At 42.3% G+C, this 16258-nt stretch overlaps 1 protein-coding gene across 2 annotated transcripts in view; it reads right to left on the minus strand.

The window, feature by feature from the left end:
- The window catches only part of wwp2 (WW domain containing E3 ubiquitin protein ligase 2), a 53962-nt gene that overhangs the window by 12139 nt on the left and 25565 nt on the right, over positions 1-16258 (minus strand). For both annotated transcript variants that reach the window (XM_047596711.1, XM_047596710.1), the window contains exons 10-11: positions 13790-13964; positions 1974-2028 (exon numbers count right to left, since the gene is read on the minus strand). In XM_047596711.1, the coding sequence (XP_047452667.1) occupies positions 1974-2028; positions 13790-13964 (230 nt within the window). The remainder of the gene's footprint in view (positions 1-1973; positions 2029-13789; positions 13965-16258) is intronic.

A 16258-nucleotide genomic window follows, 5' to 3' on the forward strand; every position in this document is an offset into this window, starting at 1 on the left:
ACAAACAGGAAACAACCTAGATTTAAATCTAGAAACGTTATTTTATCAGAATTTACTCACGTTTTTACTAAAAATGTGTTTTTCTGAAGCATAAATCTCTGCAGGCGTCAACACGAACAGATAAAAATCCATATTTTAAAACTAAATATGTCACCAGGGTTAAATCTCAGGGAGTTTGTGCAGCTAATTTAGACACTTTGACACTCTGTCATCTAGAAAAACACTAAAGAAAGGAAATTAACAAGAAGAAATGTTTGAATAATCATAAACAAACAGGAAATCAGCCTAAAATTAAATGTTATTTTATCATAGTTTTCTCATGTTTTACTAATAATCTGTTTTACTGAAGCATCAACACAAACAGGAACAAGTTCATATTTTAAAACTTCCAGACTCTGAATAACTTAAACCTGATAAAGTCTGTGCAGCTAATTTAAAGAAAAAAAAGTTTAATGAAAGAATGTTTGAATATTCAAAATCAAACAGGAATTAAACCTATAAATGTGTATACGTCATAATTTTCTCTCATTTTGACTAAAAATCTGTTTTTCTGAAGCATGAATCTTTGTCAGAACAGAATTTAATGAGAGAACATGAAAAAAAATCCCATTTTTAACTCTGAGACTCTTAACAGCTGAAACACAAACAGGAAATGAACCGAGAATTAAACCTAAAAATGTTCATTTTATCATAATTTGATCACATTTTTACTAAAACGAATCTGTGTTAGCATCTGATAAACAAACCATTTTGACTCTAAATGCATCAGCAGGTTAAACCTGAGAGTGAGTGTGAGGTTAAAACAGAACAAACTATTTATTTATCTACATGTAAAAACGCTAAATGAGGCGACGGGTGTTTTTCCGGACGCCTGAATTAACGGAGTGTGTAGGACGTGTGGTGGAGGCCTGGTCTCAGGAGAGAGTCGCTGGTAGCAGCCTCCTCCTCCTCCTCCTCCTCCTCCTCCTCCTCCTCCTCCACATCTTTTTCTCATTAACAGGAGTGTGTGGACGGAGGAGAAGCCCAGAAACAGTAGTGCTCACATTGCTGCGACCATCTCTCCACCCCCAACTTCATCCACCGTCCAGTCCCGAGTACGAACCCCCTCGTTTTAAAATCTCAGAAGAAAAAAAAATAAAATAAATAAATAAATAAAAAAAATATATAAAAAACCGCAGCAGAAAACGAGCGAAGACGAAGCCACAGATATAATTGAGGTTTTTTAGATTTTTTTTTTTTTAGAAAAGGCGCCGCAAACATGCTGAAAAGGCATCAGGGCCGGAGGGAAGGAGCGATGAAAGTCAGCGCTTATGAATGAACGAGTGGATCCGGTTACACGGCTCCGTCCTCCTCCCCCCTCCTCCCCCCTCCTCCCTCCATCAATAACGCTGCCTCTGTAATTAGGGAGCGGTGATAAACGAGCAGAAAAGGAAACCGAAAAGATGTTTCATCCACATCTTTAAAAAGAAGCCTTTAAAAATCACCCAAACGTCTGTTGACGCTGATTCATTGACGAGAGACTTTTTCTGCAGAGTTGAGACGAATCAAACGCACACATGAACATATTCTGGGATGATGCAGCTGAAGTTGTGAGCAATTAACGAGTGGGTTTGGATTTTACGCATCGATGAGAGTCGAACATTTTCTGAGAGTCACGTTTAACCTAAAGGACGAGGTTTTAAACAGAAGTGTTATTAACAGGAGGTTTTTATCAGGAGGTTTTTAACATGAGGCCGACGCTGCACGAGGAAAAGCTGCAGGAGAAGTTGAACGTCCTGTTTAACGAGCGTCTGCAGAAATGAAATCAAAGGTTTTTGACACTTTGCACCAGATTCTACCTCCTTTAAACCAGTTTTATCTCCTGAGTCACATAATTAGACACGATGAGATACGAATTGATCCTAAAAACACATTCTGAGCCGCTCGGTCATCGTTTAAACCAGAGTGTGTGTGAGATATTTATAAAAACTTACCCCATCCAGGAGGCAGAGGGCCAAGAGGGTCATTTTCCACCAGAGCACCAGACGGCTGGGAGGTGAGGAGGGTGAGGAAGGGTGAGGGAGGAGGGAGGGAAGGGGGGATAAGAAAGAAGAAGGAGACAAAACAAAATCCGGTTAGGACACCTTTCCTTTCTGCCTGGAGCTCGTCCTCCCGCTGCTTCGTCCTTCGCCCGTCCAGTAAAAGTCGGTCCTGGCTGTGGAGATACCTGCGAGGCCGGTTTGTGGGTTAAAGGGGGCGGCGGCGGTGGTGGTGGGGGGGTTTCGGAGGAGGAGGAGGAGGTGGAGGAGGAGGTGGTGGAGGTGCCTCCGCTCGGCTGCAGCGTTCAGGGCCGACTGAGGGAGCTGGCCGGCCGGCGGCTCGTATCCCTCCTCCAAGAAGTCCACGCTCGGGAGGAGGATAAAACAACAACTCTGTTCCAATGAGCTCACTGGCTGGACGGCAAGCTCCGCCCCCACCTCCGCCCCCACCTCCCCGTCTCCTTTCCCGCTCACCTCCTCAAACACACCCCACCCTGAGACCCTCCTCCTCCTCCTCCTCCTCCTCCTCTTCTAGCGCTGCTGTGAAACTAGGCAGGAAAGTGCGATGTCTGAAGGAACTAAGGGAACATTCATGCTTGTTCCAGACTGGACAGCGCCCCCACCCCTCCACCCTCCACCCTCCTCCCTCCTCCTCCCACCTCCTCCCTCCTCCTCGCCCGGGCCCCACCCCACCTAAAAAAAAAAAAAAAAAACACACTCACAAAAGGCACCTTTATTCCACCCAGAGCTGGAAACCGCGGTGGGGTTTTACTCAGAGGCGTGTGTGTGTGTGGAAAGTTTGTCAAACAGTCAGTCAGTGTGTTTAAGCTCTTAATGTGAGAATACACACATGAATATATTAGAGGAGAAGCAGCTGAAAAATAAAAAAAAGGATTTAGTGGGTGGTGGGTTTACGCGCTAGGAGCCTCCATCGGGGACGGAAAACAGAACTTTAAAGTCCCTTTTTTCTCTGGGATTCTCCACTGAAATGTCGCTTTTAAAAGCAGAATCAGATTCGTCCCAGAAATAGAAGCAGAAAAGCAGCTGATAAAAAATAAACAGACGTTTGCCAGGGATTAGCAGATAGTCGGGTTTTTACGCTGGAGAATCAGCAAAACAAACAAGAGGTCGACTTTCTGAGGACGTTTTCTGAGAGTTTAACGCAGAGTTTCTCCAAAACAATGACTGGAAACATAAAGATTTGAAGAAAACAACGCAGAAAAACGCATCTTTATATAAAAAAAACTTGCTAGGAATTAGCGTGAAGAGGCTCTCATGCTAGAAGCCTCGATTTAGACCAGAAAATCTGTCAAAGTCTTGTTTTTATTCACTGTCACTGAACTCAGTCAACTTTAAAACAGCAAAACGATTTAAATATGGGACAAACAACTCAGATATTCAAATACAAAGTTAACGAAAGTTATTTTTTTGTTCTCCAAATCATATTTATTTTAGCTTCAAAGCGTATTTTTTATTTACTGAGAGTATATTTGGTCTAATTTCCCTTTAAAAACAGGATTTCTAACTGAAAAAGTGTTGGGTTTTATGCTAAGAGCCGAGAGCAGCGACGATTTGGACGAAATGATGCAGAGAATCTGCAAAACCAACAAGTGGTTCGACGTTCTGAGGTTATTTTTGATTAACAGAGACATTTTCTCAGAGTTTGAAGCGATTTAACTTCCAAAACAGCAGCTGAAAAACAAAAAGAAACTTGCTAGGAATTAGCAGGAGGTGGGATTTTGTGCTAGAAGCCTCGATTTGGACAAAAAAATGCAAATAATAATAATAACAGAAAAAAATCTTGTTTTAATGACACATTCTCCATTAAATGCCAACTTTAAAACAACATTTCTCAAAAAAAAGGCCCAAATATAAAAATAAAAAACCATCGAGGAAATGAAGGAAAGTTAATGGTTTGTTCATTTCACCTTCAAATGTTGTTTATTATTCACTGAGAGATTTCTTCGCCTATTTTCTCTTAAAAAAAACAGGTTTTCCAACTGAAGAAGTTGTGGAAAAGCTCCTGAAAAGTAAAAATGCGCTGGCTAGGAATTAGAGAGTTGTGTGTTTTTATGCCAGAAGCCTCAATTTGGACAGAAAAATCCTTTAAAGTCTTGTTTTTCTCAAAAAAAACAACCAAAACAATAGAGATTCGTGCAAAACAATTGGAAACTTTAACAGAAAACGAAGGAAAGTTAATTTTTTATTGTCTAATTTACATTTTTCTGACGTTTTCTGAGCTTTCTCTCCACTAAAATGTCACTTTTTTAAGCAGCGTTTCAACCACAAAGTAGGAGGTTATTAACAGCTGATCAACTCTCCACAAGGAGTTTTCTCCTTTTTTTTTTTAATGTCACTTTTAAAAAGCAGCATTTCCTCCCCCAGAAAAAAAAAAGAAAAGTCAGTTTTCTGAAGCAGCTCTGTCATGGAAACTGTGAGGGAGTGCGGATGGAAAGGCCGGCGCTGCTGCAGGAGCGAGCGCACAAAGTGGGCACATAACACAACACACAACACAAACGGGGGTTAAAGGGTGTGTTTCTGTGTGTGTGTGTGTGTGTGTGTGTGTGCGTCGTCCCGTCCACAGCCAATCTGTGCCCCTGGCGCCCCACCCTGAAGGGCTCCTCTGTGACTAAAAAAGGTAAAAGGAGAATATAATGATATAAAGACATGATGACTTCATCCTGGCTCTGACCATTCAGCTTCCAGACGGAGCAGAGAAAGAGTGAAAGAAATAAAGGGAGAAAGATTTGAGAAAACAAGGGAGGGAGGAGGGGGGAGGGATGGGGGAGGGAAAGGGGGAGGGAGGGGAGGGTATGCTGGCACTGATGTGTGAAATAAAAGGCCGGGTGTTATAGATCTAGAATCGAGCATAAAGACGCCGCTCAGGTGGGAAAGAAGAAGAAAAAAACAAAACAAAATGTGATGATCTCAGACGTTTTGATGTTAAACTTGAATTGTGATTTGTTTGTTTTTGTTTTTTTTAAACGTCTGCAGAAAAGAATCTAAGAGACGAAGGTCAGCGAGTTCAAAGCCTCGCGAAACACGAGTCTGCGTTTTACACCTGCGACACCAGCGAACGCATCATCAACTAAAGCTTCAGCTTTAGCCTCTAATATCTGACATTCAACTGTTTGTGGAAATGATGCATATTTTAGAACAAGCTGTAAAGTCTCTGTTAGTAAAAAAATAAATCATTTTGACTGATGGATTATTTTTCTTAAGGAAGCATCACTCTGCTACATCAACTCCTTCTGTAAACCTGGGCTGGACAAACCCAATGGAGAGTTAATGGTGTAAAGATTTGGACTCTTAAAGGGACAAGTGGGAATGATTGGGATGGTTTGGGATGATTCAGATGGTTTAAGAGGGTTTGGGATAGTTGGGAGGATTTGCAATGGTTAGGAAAGTCTGGGTTGGTTGGGAGTTGTTGGGAGGGAGGGGTTATTGGGTTCCTTTCATAATTGTAATCACTTGAAAGCTGCACCTGCTTTATTCTTATAAATACCTTCACTCTCACCAAAAATCACCAAAAAAGTAAATAATTTCAACATTTTAATTGCATTTTAAGTGTGATTAGCCTAAAATTAGACTAGAACTGTCGTGTTTTTTGTGGGACTGTATGTTAAAATATGCTTTACTGCCAGTTCAGAGTAAAGAAACTCCTCTGACAGCAGAAATAAATAAAGACTCTGGTTATTATTGATGAAACACTATTTAAATTTACGCTCATAAGCCACTTTATTAGGCACAGTAGTGAATTATAACAGTCCTGGTCTCCATGAAGGTTCTCGTGTGCAGCTTTACTTTCTAATAACTGAGAAAGAAATTGATTCAACTTTGTTTTTATGTTGTAGTGCTACTGAATTGACAAGTGTTCCCAATATTTTGGTGGGCTAGGCTTAAATAACAGACACACTTTAATTGAATCCAGTTTAAAAGCAACAGATCTCATTTCTCATACCTGATCTCATACCTGATTTCCCTTCAGTGATGAATAAAGTAATCTATCTATCTATCTATCTATCTATCTATCTATCTATCTATCCATCCATCCATCCATCCATCCATCCATCCATCCATCCATCCATCCATCCATCCATCTAAAATGCTCAGTATGTCTGAGAGTCTGAGAATAAAGTTCCCATTATGAGACTTTTTGCTTTGAGAGAAGAACAGAAGGTTCTGCTCTAAGTTTAACAACAGATTCGAGGTGAAATCCTCCTCCTGCACATTCACATCTCACACTCAGTGTTTCTTTCTGGGACGTTGGACCAACGTGTTCGGGAGCAGAGCTGCAGCTAGAAATAATTTCCTTTTACCAGCCGGGATATGATCCAGCTCCTCTGCAAACCCTCCAGAGGACGAGCGGTTACAGAAAATGAATAAATGAGTGAATGTTAAGATGCCGTGTTCGAATCAATCAATGTCTTGTTTAGTCTAATTCACTTTTTTTTTAAACATGCTGGTCCAGATGGAGGCGTTTAGATTAGCAGATCTTCTCAGTGGGAAAGTCAATCTCATTTATTCCTTTATCAGCAACAACAACAACGTTTGACCCTGGAACCAGTCGACTGAACCAGATTCTGATAATGTCGCCATGTTGACGCCATTTAATAAAGCAAACCCCAATCAGTTAATCAAGAGACTGAACTAAACTTATCGAACCATCTAGTAGCTGGTTCCCTCACAAGTTTCCCTGGGGAGAGTTGGTGCTCAGATTCTCCCAGTTTTATCTGGCTGATCAAATGATTAGAGGCTCTAAAAAACCCTAAAACCCTAAAAACTTAAAATCCTAAAACCTAAAACCCTAAAAAACCCTAAACCTTGAAACCCTGAAACCCTAAAACCCCACATGTGACCCAGAAGCAAGAAAAATTCCGAAATTCCTGCAGTAGTTCAGAAAAGTGAATGCAGCATTTCAGGTAACCTAGCAACCAACCCACAATGCAGTGGGTTATTTTTAAACTACTGATACAAATGGTTTTAAAAACTCAAGAACTATGTCTCTGTCAAGCCTTAAACGGAAACTGAAGACGAAAACCGTCCGTTTAACCCTAAAACACAAAGATGCGATTTTATTTTACAACTTTGCTTTGTAATGATTATATTACGTTATATTACAGAGACACCACCGAGAAAAACACCAGACTTTCCAGGTTAATTGTCCTGAATGACGCCCCCGTGTTTTGGACGACCTGTCCCCTGGCTGAAGCTAAGGCTAAGGCTAAAGCTAAAGCTAAAGTGTGAGTGTAGACTAGAACTATGATTATCAGGCTGCAGTGATTCTACATGAGATGAAGAACTGGACCATCAGGATTTCACAGAGCAAAGTCGTCACTTCATCACTGAGTTATTATATTTTAAGTGGCACAAATGGCATCGATGTAGTCAAACTAGCAACTTGGATACCAATTAGCCTAGCTCAGTAGCCTGAGCTAACACGGTAACTGAGAGCTGGGTGGGCGGGTCTCAACATCCAGACTGCCTTAGCTCCGCCCCAACACGACCAGTTCCGCATGTGGGCGGAGTAAAGCTCATCCAACATGGTCGTCATGCTTTTGACGTTCTTACGTCACATTTATTTTATTTGAAATGCAAAACTATTTTATTACTTCTTTGTTTTAAAGTCTGGGTAACATATATAAGATACTGGTCTACATAAGACGAAAAAGTTTATTCTTAAAGTTGTGAAGTGAAAAGATGATAATGGATAAACAGCGCTTGTTATTTAACATTTACTTGTTTTGGTTTGAATTTGTCGTTACATGCTTGTTGTTGGCTGATGAAAATGTGCAGCTCATCAGATCTAAATTTTAAAATCTGGACCAAATCAATGTGTAACTGAATAATCCTGCCCCTAAAACTAACCCACTGACCCCGGAAGGACTGAAAAATGATATTTTCTGATTAACTACTGTTTCTTAAATAATTTTTTTCTATTATTTCTGTAATGAGTTTGTGAATTGTATTGTATTTTATGGTTTTTGAGTAAATGAGGCGGGTTTTATTCTGTGGCAATGGAAAATAGGTCAAATCTGGCTGCAGCATGAATTTGCAAAGTGCATAGACGACTGCAAATGTCAATGAAAATGACTTTTATTCCTAATGTGTCCACTGTTTTACTCAGAGACGTGGACAGAACACAGCACTAAACAGCAATGAGCCCAAATTTTTATTTATTTTCACTCATTTTCCTCAAGAATTTATTATTTTGTCATTAAATGTAAACGTTCTCCCAGTTTATTTGTTCTTCTTTGCACTAAAACAAGAAGAAAACATGGAGCTGTTGTTGCTTACAGCTCGGTGTGTAGTTGTGTTACTGGTTTGACCCACAAACTAAAATGAGTTTGACGCCCCCGGCCTAAACTTAACCCTAAAGCTTAAAACAAACCCTTTTCCTTCCCCCATAAACCGCTCAGATATTTCAGACCAGACTCAGAAACACTGAGCGTGAGATTTGAAAGTGCAGGAGGAGAATTTGATGCTAAATCTGTCTGAATTTATTTTATTTTGCGCGTTTCAACACGTTGCGTTTATAATTTATAAGCCTCATCTTTTGTGACTGCGGCGTGGATATATTTCTTGGCTGCTGTTTAGACAAAAACAAAAGCCTGAATGATGATTTTGAAGACACCATCTTGACGACATTTATTAAAAGCAAAACACACACCGGATCAGTTAATCAAGAGATTAAGCTGAAATTAATCCTAAGTGCAGCTCAGACACGTTGCACCGAGCGTGAGATCTGTCGCCTGATTGATGCTCTTCTGCTTTTCTTCATCTGCTGCCGATTAGACGAAACAAATGGCTGCTTGATTTGATTTTGAAATACGCAGGAGGAGGATTTGAAGCTAAATCTGTCGTTAAATTCGTTTTTGCGTCTGCGAGTGTTTCCCCCCGTATGAACGAACGTCTCCTGTGGAAACCCGAGCGCCGGGGAGCTGAGTGTAAACACCAGCGCGTTGAGTTTTCTGTGATTTGACACAGGGCTGATTCAGGTGCTGCTGTTAAGGAGTTCCTTGTTCCTCCGGAGAGAGAATGGACAGAGAGTTGGAGTTAGAGGAGGGAGGAAGGGAGGGAGGGAGGGAGGGAGGGGGGAGTCGAGGGGGGAGGGACGGAGAAGAAATGAGACGTTATCTGAAATGAGCCGAGATTAAAAAAAAAAAAAAAAAAAAAAATGGTGCGACGCCAAAAAAGGGGGGATTCTGGTGGGAAATGGGAGGTTCAGGGGAGGGTGGAGGGGGTGGGATATTCTGGAGGGACGACATAAAGACGGGGAGGGGTAGAAGTAAATAAAAAGGAAGCAGGAGTTAATGACGGTTCCTAACGAGCTGCAATTACTCTAAAAAACACACGTTTGTTCTTGAATCTCTGTTTAGACAGAAGCTGCGACTCTCAATACTTTTATTATTCACTCATTTGATTTGTTTTTTTGTTTCATAAAAACAGCTTTCAACCGCAAAATAGTTTGTTTACAGACAAAATACAGTCACATCCTAGCGACAAACCTCCTTATTTATGATGTTAAGGCTGAAAAGACAAAAGGAAAACTGTGCCTGCACGAACATTTTCCATGATTTATGTATGAAAACCACCATTTCAGATGAGTTTTTAGCAGAATTTATTACTTGGTAAAAAAGAAAAAACATATCCCAGGTCTACAATGCACCTGAAGGCAACACCACAACTTAATCATGCATCTTAAACAAGCTAGGGGCTAATGTTAGCTGGGAGGCTATGAAGCATGGAAAAGCTACTCTTATATGGGAAGATAAGACGTGTTACTATAAGCTGGGAGGTTAGGAAGAGCTAACATTAGCTGGGAAGTGAGGAACACAACACTTTGAAGGTTTGTCCAAACGTGAATAGCAGCTAAAATGTCTTCACTTTCTCCAGGTTTGGAAGAATTTTATGAAGTTATGACTGAAAAGACAAAGAAATAAACAAAACCATCGGAGCCTCTGGGAATGAAAGATAACTTCAACCAGAAAGACACAAAAAAAAACAGGATCTGTAGCCTAGAATAATAGTTACATATAGTTTTTATATTCTTCTCAGCCATTTTTTAATAAATAATTGTGAAAATTAAACTTTGAAATGTTTTTTTCTGAAGTTGCAGATTTGATTAACAGCTCCACATTTAGAGCATATTGCACCTTAAAAAACAAGCCAGTCTACATCAACACTTTGAAGGTTTGTCCAAAAGTGAAAAGCAGCTAAAACATCTCAGGTTTTAAAGCTCAGGCTGGTTCCTCGCACATAAAGCTTCACTGTGGACGAGCCAAAAACTAACTGACTAACTGCTGCAGAACTGGATCTGTTTAAACGGTGTTTATCAGTTTGTTCAAGTGCATCACGGTGTGTGTTCTTAGTTTTATTACGACATGGGGTCAAAACTCTTGCAGAACACTTAACGTCGTGGGCCCGTTCTCCAGGACCACACATCTTTTTAAGGGGTTAAAACCTTTTAGGACTGGGTTTTAGAGTAAAAGGGTTTTTAGGTACGGGGGCTCGGGGGAATGCATTATGTCACGCGGCTGTAATGTCGAGGTCAGGTGCCACATTTCTTTCTGTAGCACATGACGGCCGCAGAGGGTCAGGAGGCCGTCGTCCTCTTAAATGGGCCGTGGTGTTGAAACTGGGCCCACGCAAACACACAAACTCATGTTTCTATCTTTGGAGGGACTCCCCATCCACATAATGTAGTTCCTCATCTCTGACCATAAAGCAGCTGGACATCAGAATTTAGATGAAGAAGAAGAAGAAGAAGAAGAATGAGATCTGGACTCAGAAGGTGAAAACATATTATTAAGCCAACAGGAGGGTTGTGACCTGGATCCAGACCCGGTGACGACGGATCCAGGTGAAGGACGTTGGGTGGAAAGTCGGAGCCGGAGGAACGTGAAGACTATGAAAACTATGAAGCGTTTCTGTGTGCGATTACTCGTTCACACACATCGAGGCCATAAATAGCCGCCGCTATCAGCAGCGTGGGCATTCCAAGACCGAGTAGAGTACGACCGACCTGCCTCTCGACTTTTCTCACACACACTGAGGGGTGAGAAAAGGGGTAAGATGAGGGGGAGGGAGGGGGGAAACCGGGTTAAAACTGAAGGATTCTGTCACCAGTCGAAAGGGGAAACAGGAAGAGCTGCTATTAGCTGGGAGGTAACAAATAGCTACTGTTAGCAGGGAGGTTGAGAGGCTAGAAAGGGCTATTGTTAGCTAGGAGGCTAGGAAACTACAGAGAGCTGCTATTAACTGAGTGGCTAGAAAGAGCTACTGTTAGCTAGGAGGCTAGGAAACCTGAAAGAGCTGTTATTAGCTGGGAGGATAGGAAGAGCTAGTATTTGCAGGGAGGTTAGGACATTAGGAAGAGGTAGTATTAGCCGGAGGATAGGAAGAGCTACTATTAGCTGGGAGGTTGGGTAACTAAAAAGAACTACTATTAGCTGAGAGGCTAGAAAGGGCTATTGTTAGCTAGGAGGCTAGGAAGAGCTGCCGTTATCTGGGAGGTTAGAAAGAGCTACTATTAGCTAGGAGGCTAGGAAACCTGAAAGAGCTGTTATAAGCTGGGAGTATAGGAAGAGCTACTATTAGCAGGGAGGTTGGGTAACTAACAAGAACTGCTATTAGCTAAGAGGCTAGAAAAGACTACTGTTAGCTAGGAGGCTAGGAGACTAGGAAGAGCTGCTGTTATCTGGGAGGTTAGGAAGAGCTACTGTTAGCTAGGAAACCTGAAAGAGCTGCTATAAGCTGGGAGGACAGGAAGAGCCACTATTAGCTGGGAGGCTAGGGAGAGCTACTGTATCTAATCTAGTCTATCTGGCCGATTAGGAAGCTAGGGAGAGCTACTATTAGCAGAGAGGTTAGGAAGAGCTAGTGTTAGCTGGAAGGCTAGGAAGCGCTACCATTAGCTGGGAAGCTAAGAAAATCTTTGCTGTTTTAAGAAGTTAAGGCTGAAGGAGAAGAACTCCAAAGAGGAAATGTACTTTAATTCTTCCTCAGTGACACCGAGTCTAAAGAACGAACTCGCCCAGTGAAAACCAGCAACAAGTCACCAACCACCTGCTTTTCCTTTTTATGTGAACTCATTCCTGGTTGTTTCCCAATGAGAACAAAGTGAAGTGTTTTTCTTTAAAGCAGCTGCAGGCAGACGGAGATACAGACCAGAGACGGCTGTTAGCAGGACTGAAGGATGACGAGAGGGTTCGAGGGATGAATAATAAAACTGATAAAAAGTAAAGGTTAATCAAGCACAACGAAAAACAAAAGGAGACACGGAAAAAACACAAAGACTCAGTCAAACACACACATTTCGTAAAGTCTGAAACCAGAGCGCAAAGACTGCAGAGTTTTTTTTATTAGACGCCTGTATGAGTTTTAAGGCCGGTTTTTACTAACGCTCCATTGAGGACGCTCTGTTGTTTCAGTCCCATAAGTCTTTACCGTCCGGCTGCAGTCTGACCTTCACTCAGAAGACGATGACCGTCCGAAAACACTATAAACCTCACACACAACGACAAACTTAATATTCTTCCTCTGTTTAGTGTGTTCAGCTAAATTTTACATCAGTCTGGATTTTAAAAGTCTGACTTAAAGGATGTACATACAGACGTAAACAGGATGCACACTTTGTAGAAACAAAAGCAGCACAACTGCTACATATTTGCCCGTTTTCTGATCTCAAACTAACCAGACAGCGGCGTCAGTATTTGGGATTTTCCAGTGAGTTTAGTTTGATCATTGGTCAAAACCTACGAGTGGCTTAAACAAGGCCTCTACAAAGCAGATGCTAATGGATATATATAAACCTCAACAACTAAAACCAGGTAGATTTCCAGTAACTTTAGGCTTTAAATGGGTGTAAACAACCTTTAGCAAACCAATAGCACAGCTACATTTTCCATTACAGTTAATTTAACACCATGTCTCCCAATTAATGACAAGGTATAGGAAATGACATCTTTCCTTTTATGGCAGAAATAAGGTTTGGAGTCTCAATCCGTTGGGAATCCCATGAGGCCTGACATGATAAGATCTTCTGGGCCAATCAAATCATTTGGGCGGGGCTTTATGTGACGATGGTGTATAGCTGTCTGTTCATTACTGATAATTTTTTAAGTGGCGAATGAATAGATCACATGGTCTGCTGGTAATAATTCCATCATTTCTTAATCTGAACAATGTTCTCTCATTACAGGTCGATTCTAGAAATGTGAGTTTCGGGTGGAGAACAACCACAGATGTTCCCATTTAAACTCAACTAAACACTTGGGTAAAATGTCTATAAGAAACTCCACTAATGCTTTGTTTATGTGATCGAGGACAATATAGCAACCTTGAAGCTACTGAAATGATAATGAAAGAGGAACGAAAGAGTGTCTAGAAGACAAGACAAGAGGTTACAAAGAGTTACTATTAGCTGGGTGGCCAGGAAGAGCTACTAGTAGCTGGGTGGCCAGGAAGAGCTACTATTAGCTGGGTGGCCAGGAAGAGTTACTAGTAGCTGGGTGGCCAGGAAGAGCTACTATTAGCTGGGAGGCTAGGAAGAGCTAATAATACTCGGGAGGCTAGGAAGAGCTACTATTAGCTGGGTGGCTAGGAAGCGCTACCATGAGTTGGAAAGCTAGGAAGAGTTACTAATAGTCTGGAGGCTCGGAAGAGCTACTATTAGCTGGGTGGCTAGGAAGTGCTACTAGTAGCTGGGAGGCCAGAAAGAGCTACTAATACTCGGGAGGCCAGTATTAAAAGGTGAAAGCGTGGAGTACCTGGTAGAGGAAGCGCTGGCTGAACTGGTGCATGGCGCCCTGGAGCTGGTTTCGCTGGCTCTGCCACTGCTGGTAGTTTCGCACCGACTCGGCCGTGGGCCTCTGCCATGTGGTGGTTCTGGTGTTATGGTCCACGTAGTAGAACCGGCCCCGCTGGTCCACTCGCTTCTCCCAGCTGGAAGAGGAGGAGGAAGAGGAGGAGGAGGAGGAAGACGGGATGTTTATTAAGTCTTTACAGGGCATTTCGTCTCATACGATGTTTTTAAAAAAATGAATGTCTCATATCTGGTTCCTGGTCCTTAAACTAATGTAAACATGTATTTGTCACATTAGAACATCAGAGCTGATTCAGACACTTGTCAACATCATCACATTAGAAACATTAGGACACTTGTTCTTCTTCATGGTTCCTGATAAACCAGTTCAGAGGGGGGACCTTGTAGACCACATTACACCCTGATTAGACCTGACAATGTTTCCTTGATCTTCTCTGATTGGCTCAATGAAAACCACATGACAACAAACCTCACTGAGAGGAACCAGGGAAATAATTTAAGATGAGATAAAGTGACCAGATATGGTTCCTGGGCCCATGAAGGGTTAAACGCGTAAAGAGTGGGCGTTTGTTTTAGAAAGCTGCTGAAAGTAACAAGGCTGATTTATAGAGCCACGGAAAAAGAAACAGAGACAAGAAAAGGAAGGAAAACAGAAGGAGGAGGTGGATAGAGAGAAGGAGGTAGCCGAGAAAAGTAGAGGGGGTAAAAAAAAGATATAAAGAGAGAGAGAAAACAAGAGGAGGCTCAGGTCAGAATAAGGTTCGGTTTCAAATATGGTTAAAAAGAAAAATGTTCAGAACCAGCTTTATTGGGCAAATATGCACAACGCAGGGATACGATGTTGATTCATATAATATTGAATAGAAACAGGAAATCAGGAGCAATATCAAATACTAACAGTCTGTATTAATCATTCAAAAGCTGAAACAGAAGGAGCTACTACTAGTGCGGAGGCTAGGAAGAGCTACTTGTAGCCGGGGTGGTAGGAGGAGCTACATGTAGGTGGGAGGCCAGTAAGAGCTACTATAGCTGTGAGACTAGGCAGGGCTACTATTAGCTGGGGGACTAGGAACAGCTACTATTAGCTGGAAGGTTACAAGGAGCTACTTTAGGCTAGGACGGGCTACTTGGAGCTTGTAGGTTAAGAAGGACTACTATTAGCTGGGAGGCTAGGATGGGCTACTTGGAGCTTGTAGGTTAAGAAGGACTACTATTAGCTGGGAGGCTAGGAGGAGCTACTTGTAGTTTGTAGGTTAAAAAGAACTACCTGGAGCTGGGAGGAGCTACTTGTAGCTGGGAGGCCAGAAAGAGCTACTAATAGCTGGAAGGCTAGGAAGGGCTACGTGTAGTTTGTAGCTTAATAAGGACTACTTGTAGCTGGGAGGCTAGGAGGAGCTACTTGTAGCTGGGAGGCTAGGAGGAGCTACTTGTAGTTGGGAGGCTAGGAGGAGCTACTTGTAGCTGGGAGGCTAGGAAGGGCTACTTGTAGTTTGTAGGTTAAAAGGACTACCTGTAGCTGGGAGGCTAGGAGGAGCTACTTGTAGCTGGGAGGCTAGGAGGAGCTAGCTGTAGCTGGGAGGCTAGGAGGAGCTATTGTACCTGGGAGGCTAGGAACCTAGGAAGATTTGTGGAAATGCCAATGACAACATTAGTTTTGCAGAAACTCTCTTTAAAGCTGGCTTTTCTTCTGTGTTATCGTTCGTTTGGCGAAGCTTCACACGCCGTCCAGCGGTTTATTCAAAGCCGGCGCTCGCTTCCCAAACGATGACGGGGAACAATGGAAGCCGTGGGGTTTCTGACTGATGCTAACCATGCGCTGTGGTGAGAGTCTGCGTTCCAGTGTTCATGACTCAAAGGCTCATGTACGTCCCCGTTCTGTCCCCGGAGACCGAGGGGGTCTGGACACGAGCTGAGATAGTGACACAGAAACACAAACACAAAGCTCTGCTGCTATTCTCAGACCTCTGACTTCAGCACCGCAGAATTTAGACGAGAGGTTTTTAGTTTGCTCGTGCATCGCAGTCGTCCTCGGCCTCGGGACAGACTCAGACAAGAAGAGACGAGAGACGAAGATTCAATTCAGGACCGGAGACGAGGATGGGCGAAGACTTTCTTCCCCCGTCCTCCTCCTCCTCTAGTTCTCTATTTATATTACTCCTGATCACTTCTTCATTTCCTCCTCCTCCATCATCCTTTTCTTTTCCTCTTCTTCATCCTCCTTCTCTGTTCTTCTTCTTCCTCTTCTTACTTATTTCTTCTTCCACATTTCTTGTTCTTATTCTTCTTCCTCTTCATCTTTTTCTTCATTCTCAATCCCCTACTTATTCCTCCTCCTCCTCCCTTTTCACTGCATGCTATTTACAATACAGTACAATGGTATAGTAGTAGTAGAAGAAGAGTATAGCTGGTATAG

This window comes from Mugil cephalus, chromosome 10 (assembly GCF_022458985.1).
Source record: "Mugil cephalus isolate CIBA_MC_2020 chromosome 10, CIBA_Mcephalus_1.1, whole genome shotgun sequence".
In the NCBI taxonomy this organism is placed as follows: Eukaryota; Metazoa; Chordata; class Actinopteri; order Mugiliformes; family Mugilidae; genus Mugil; species Mugil cephalus.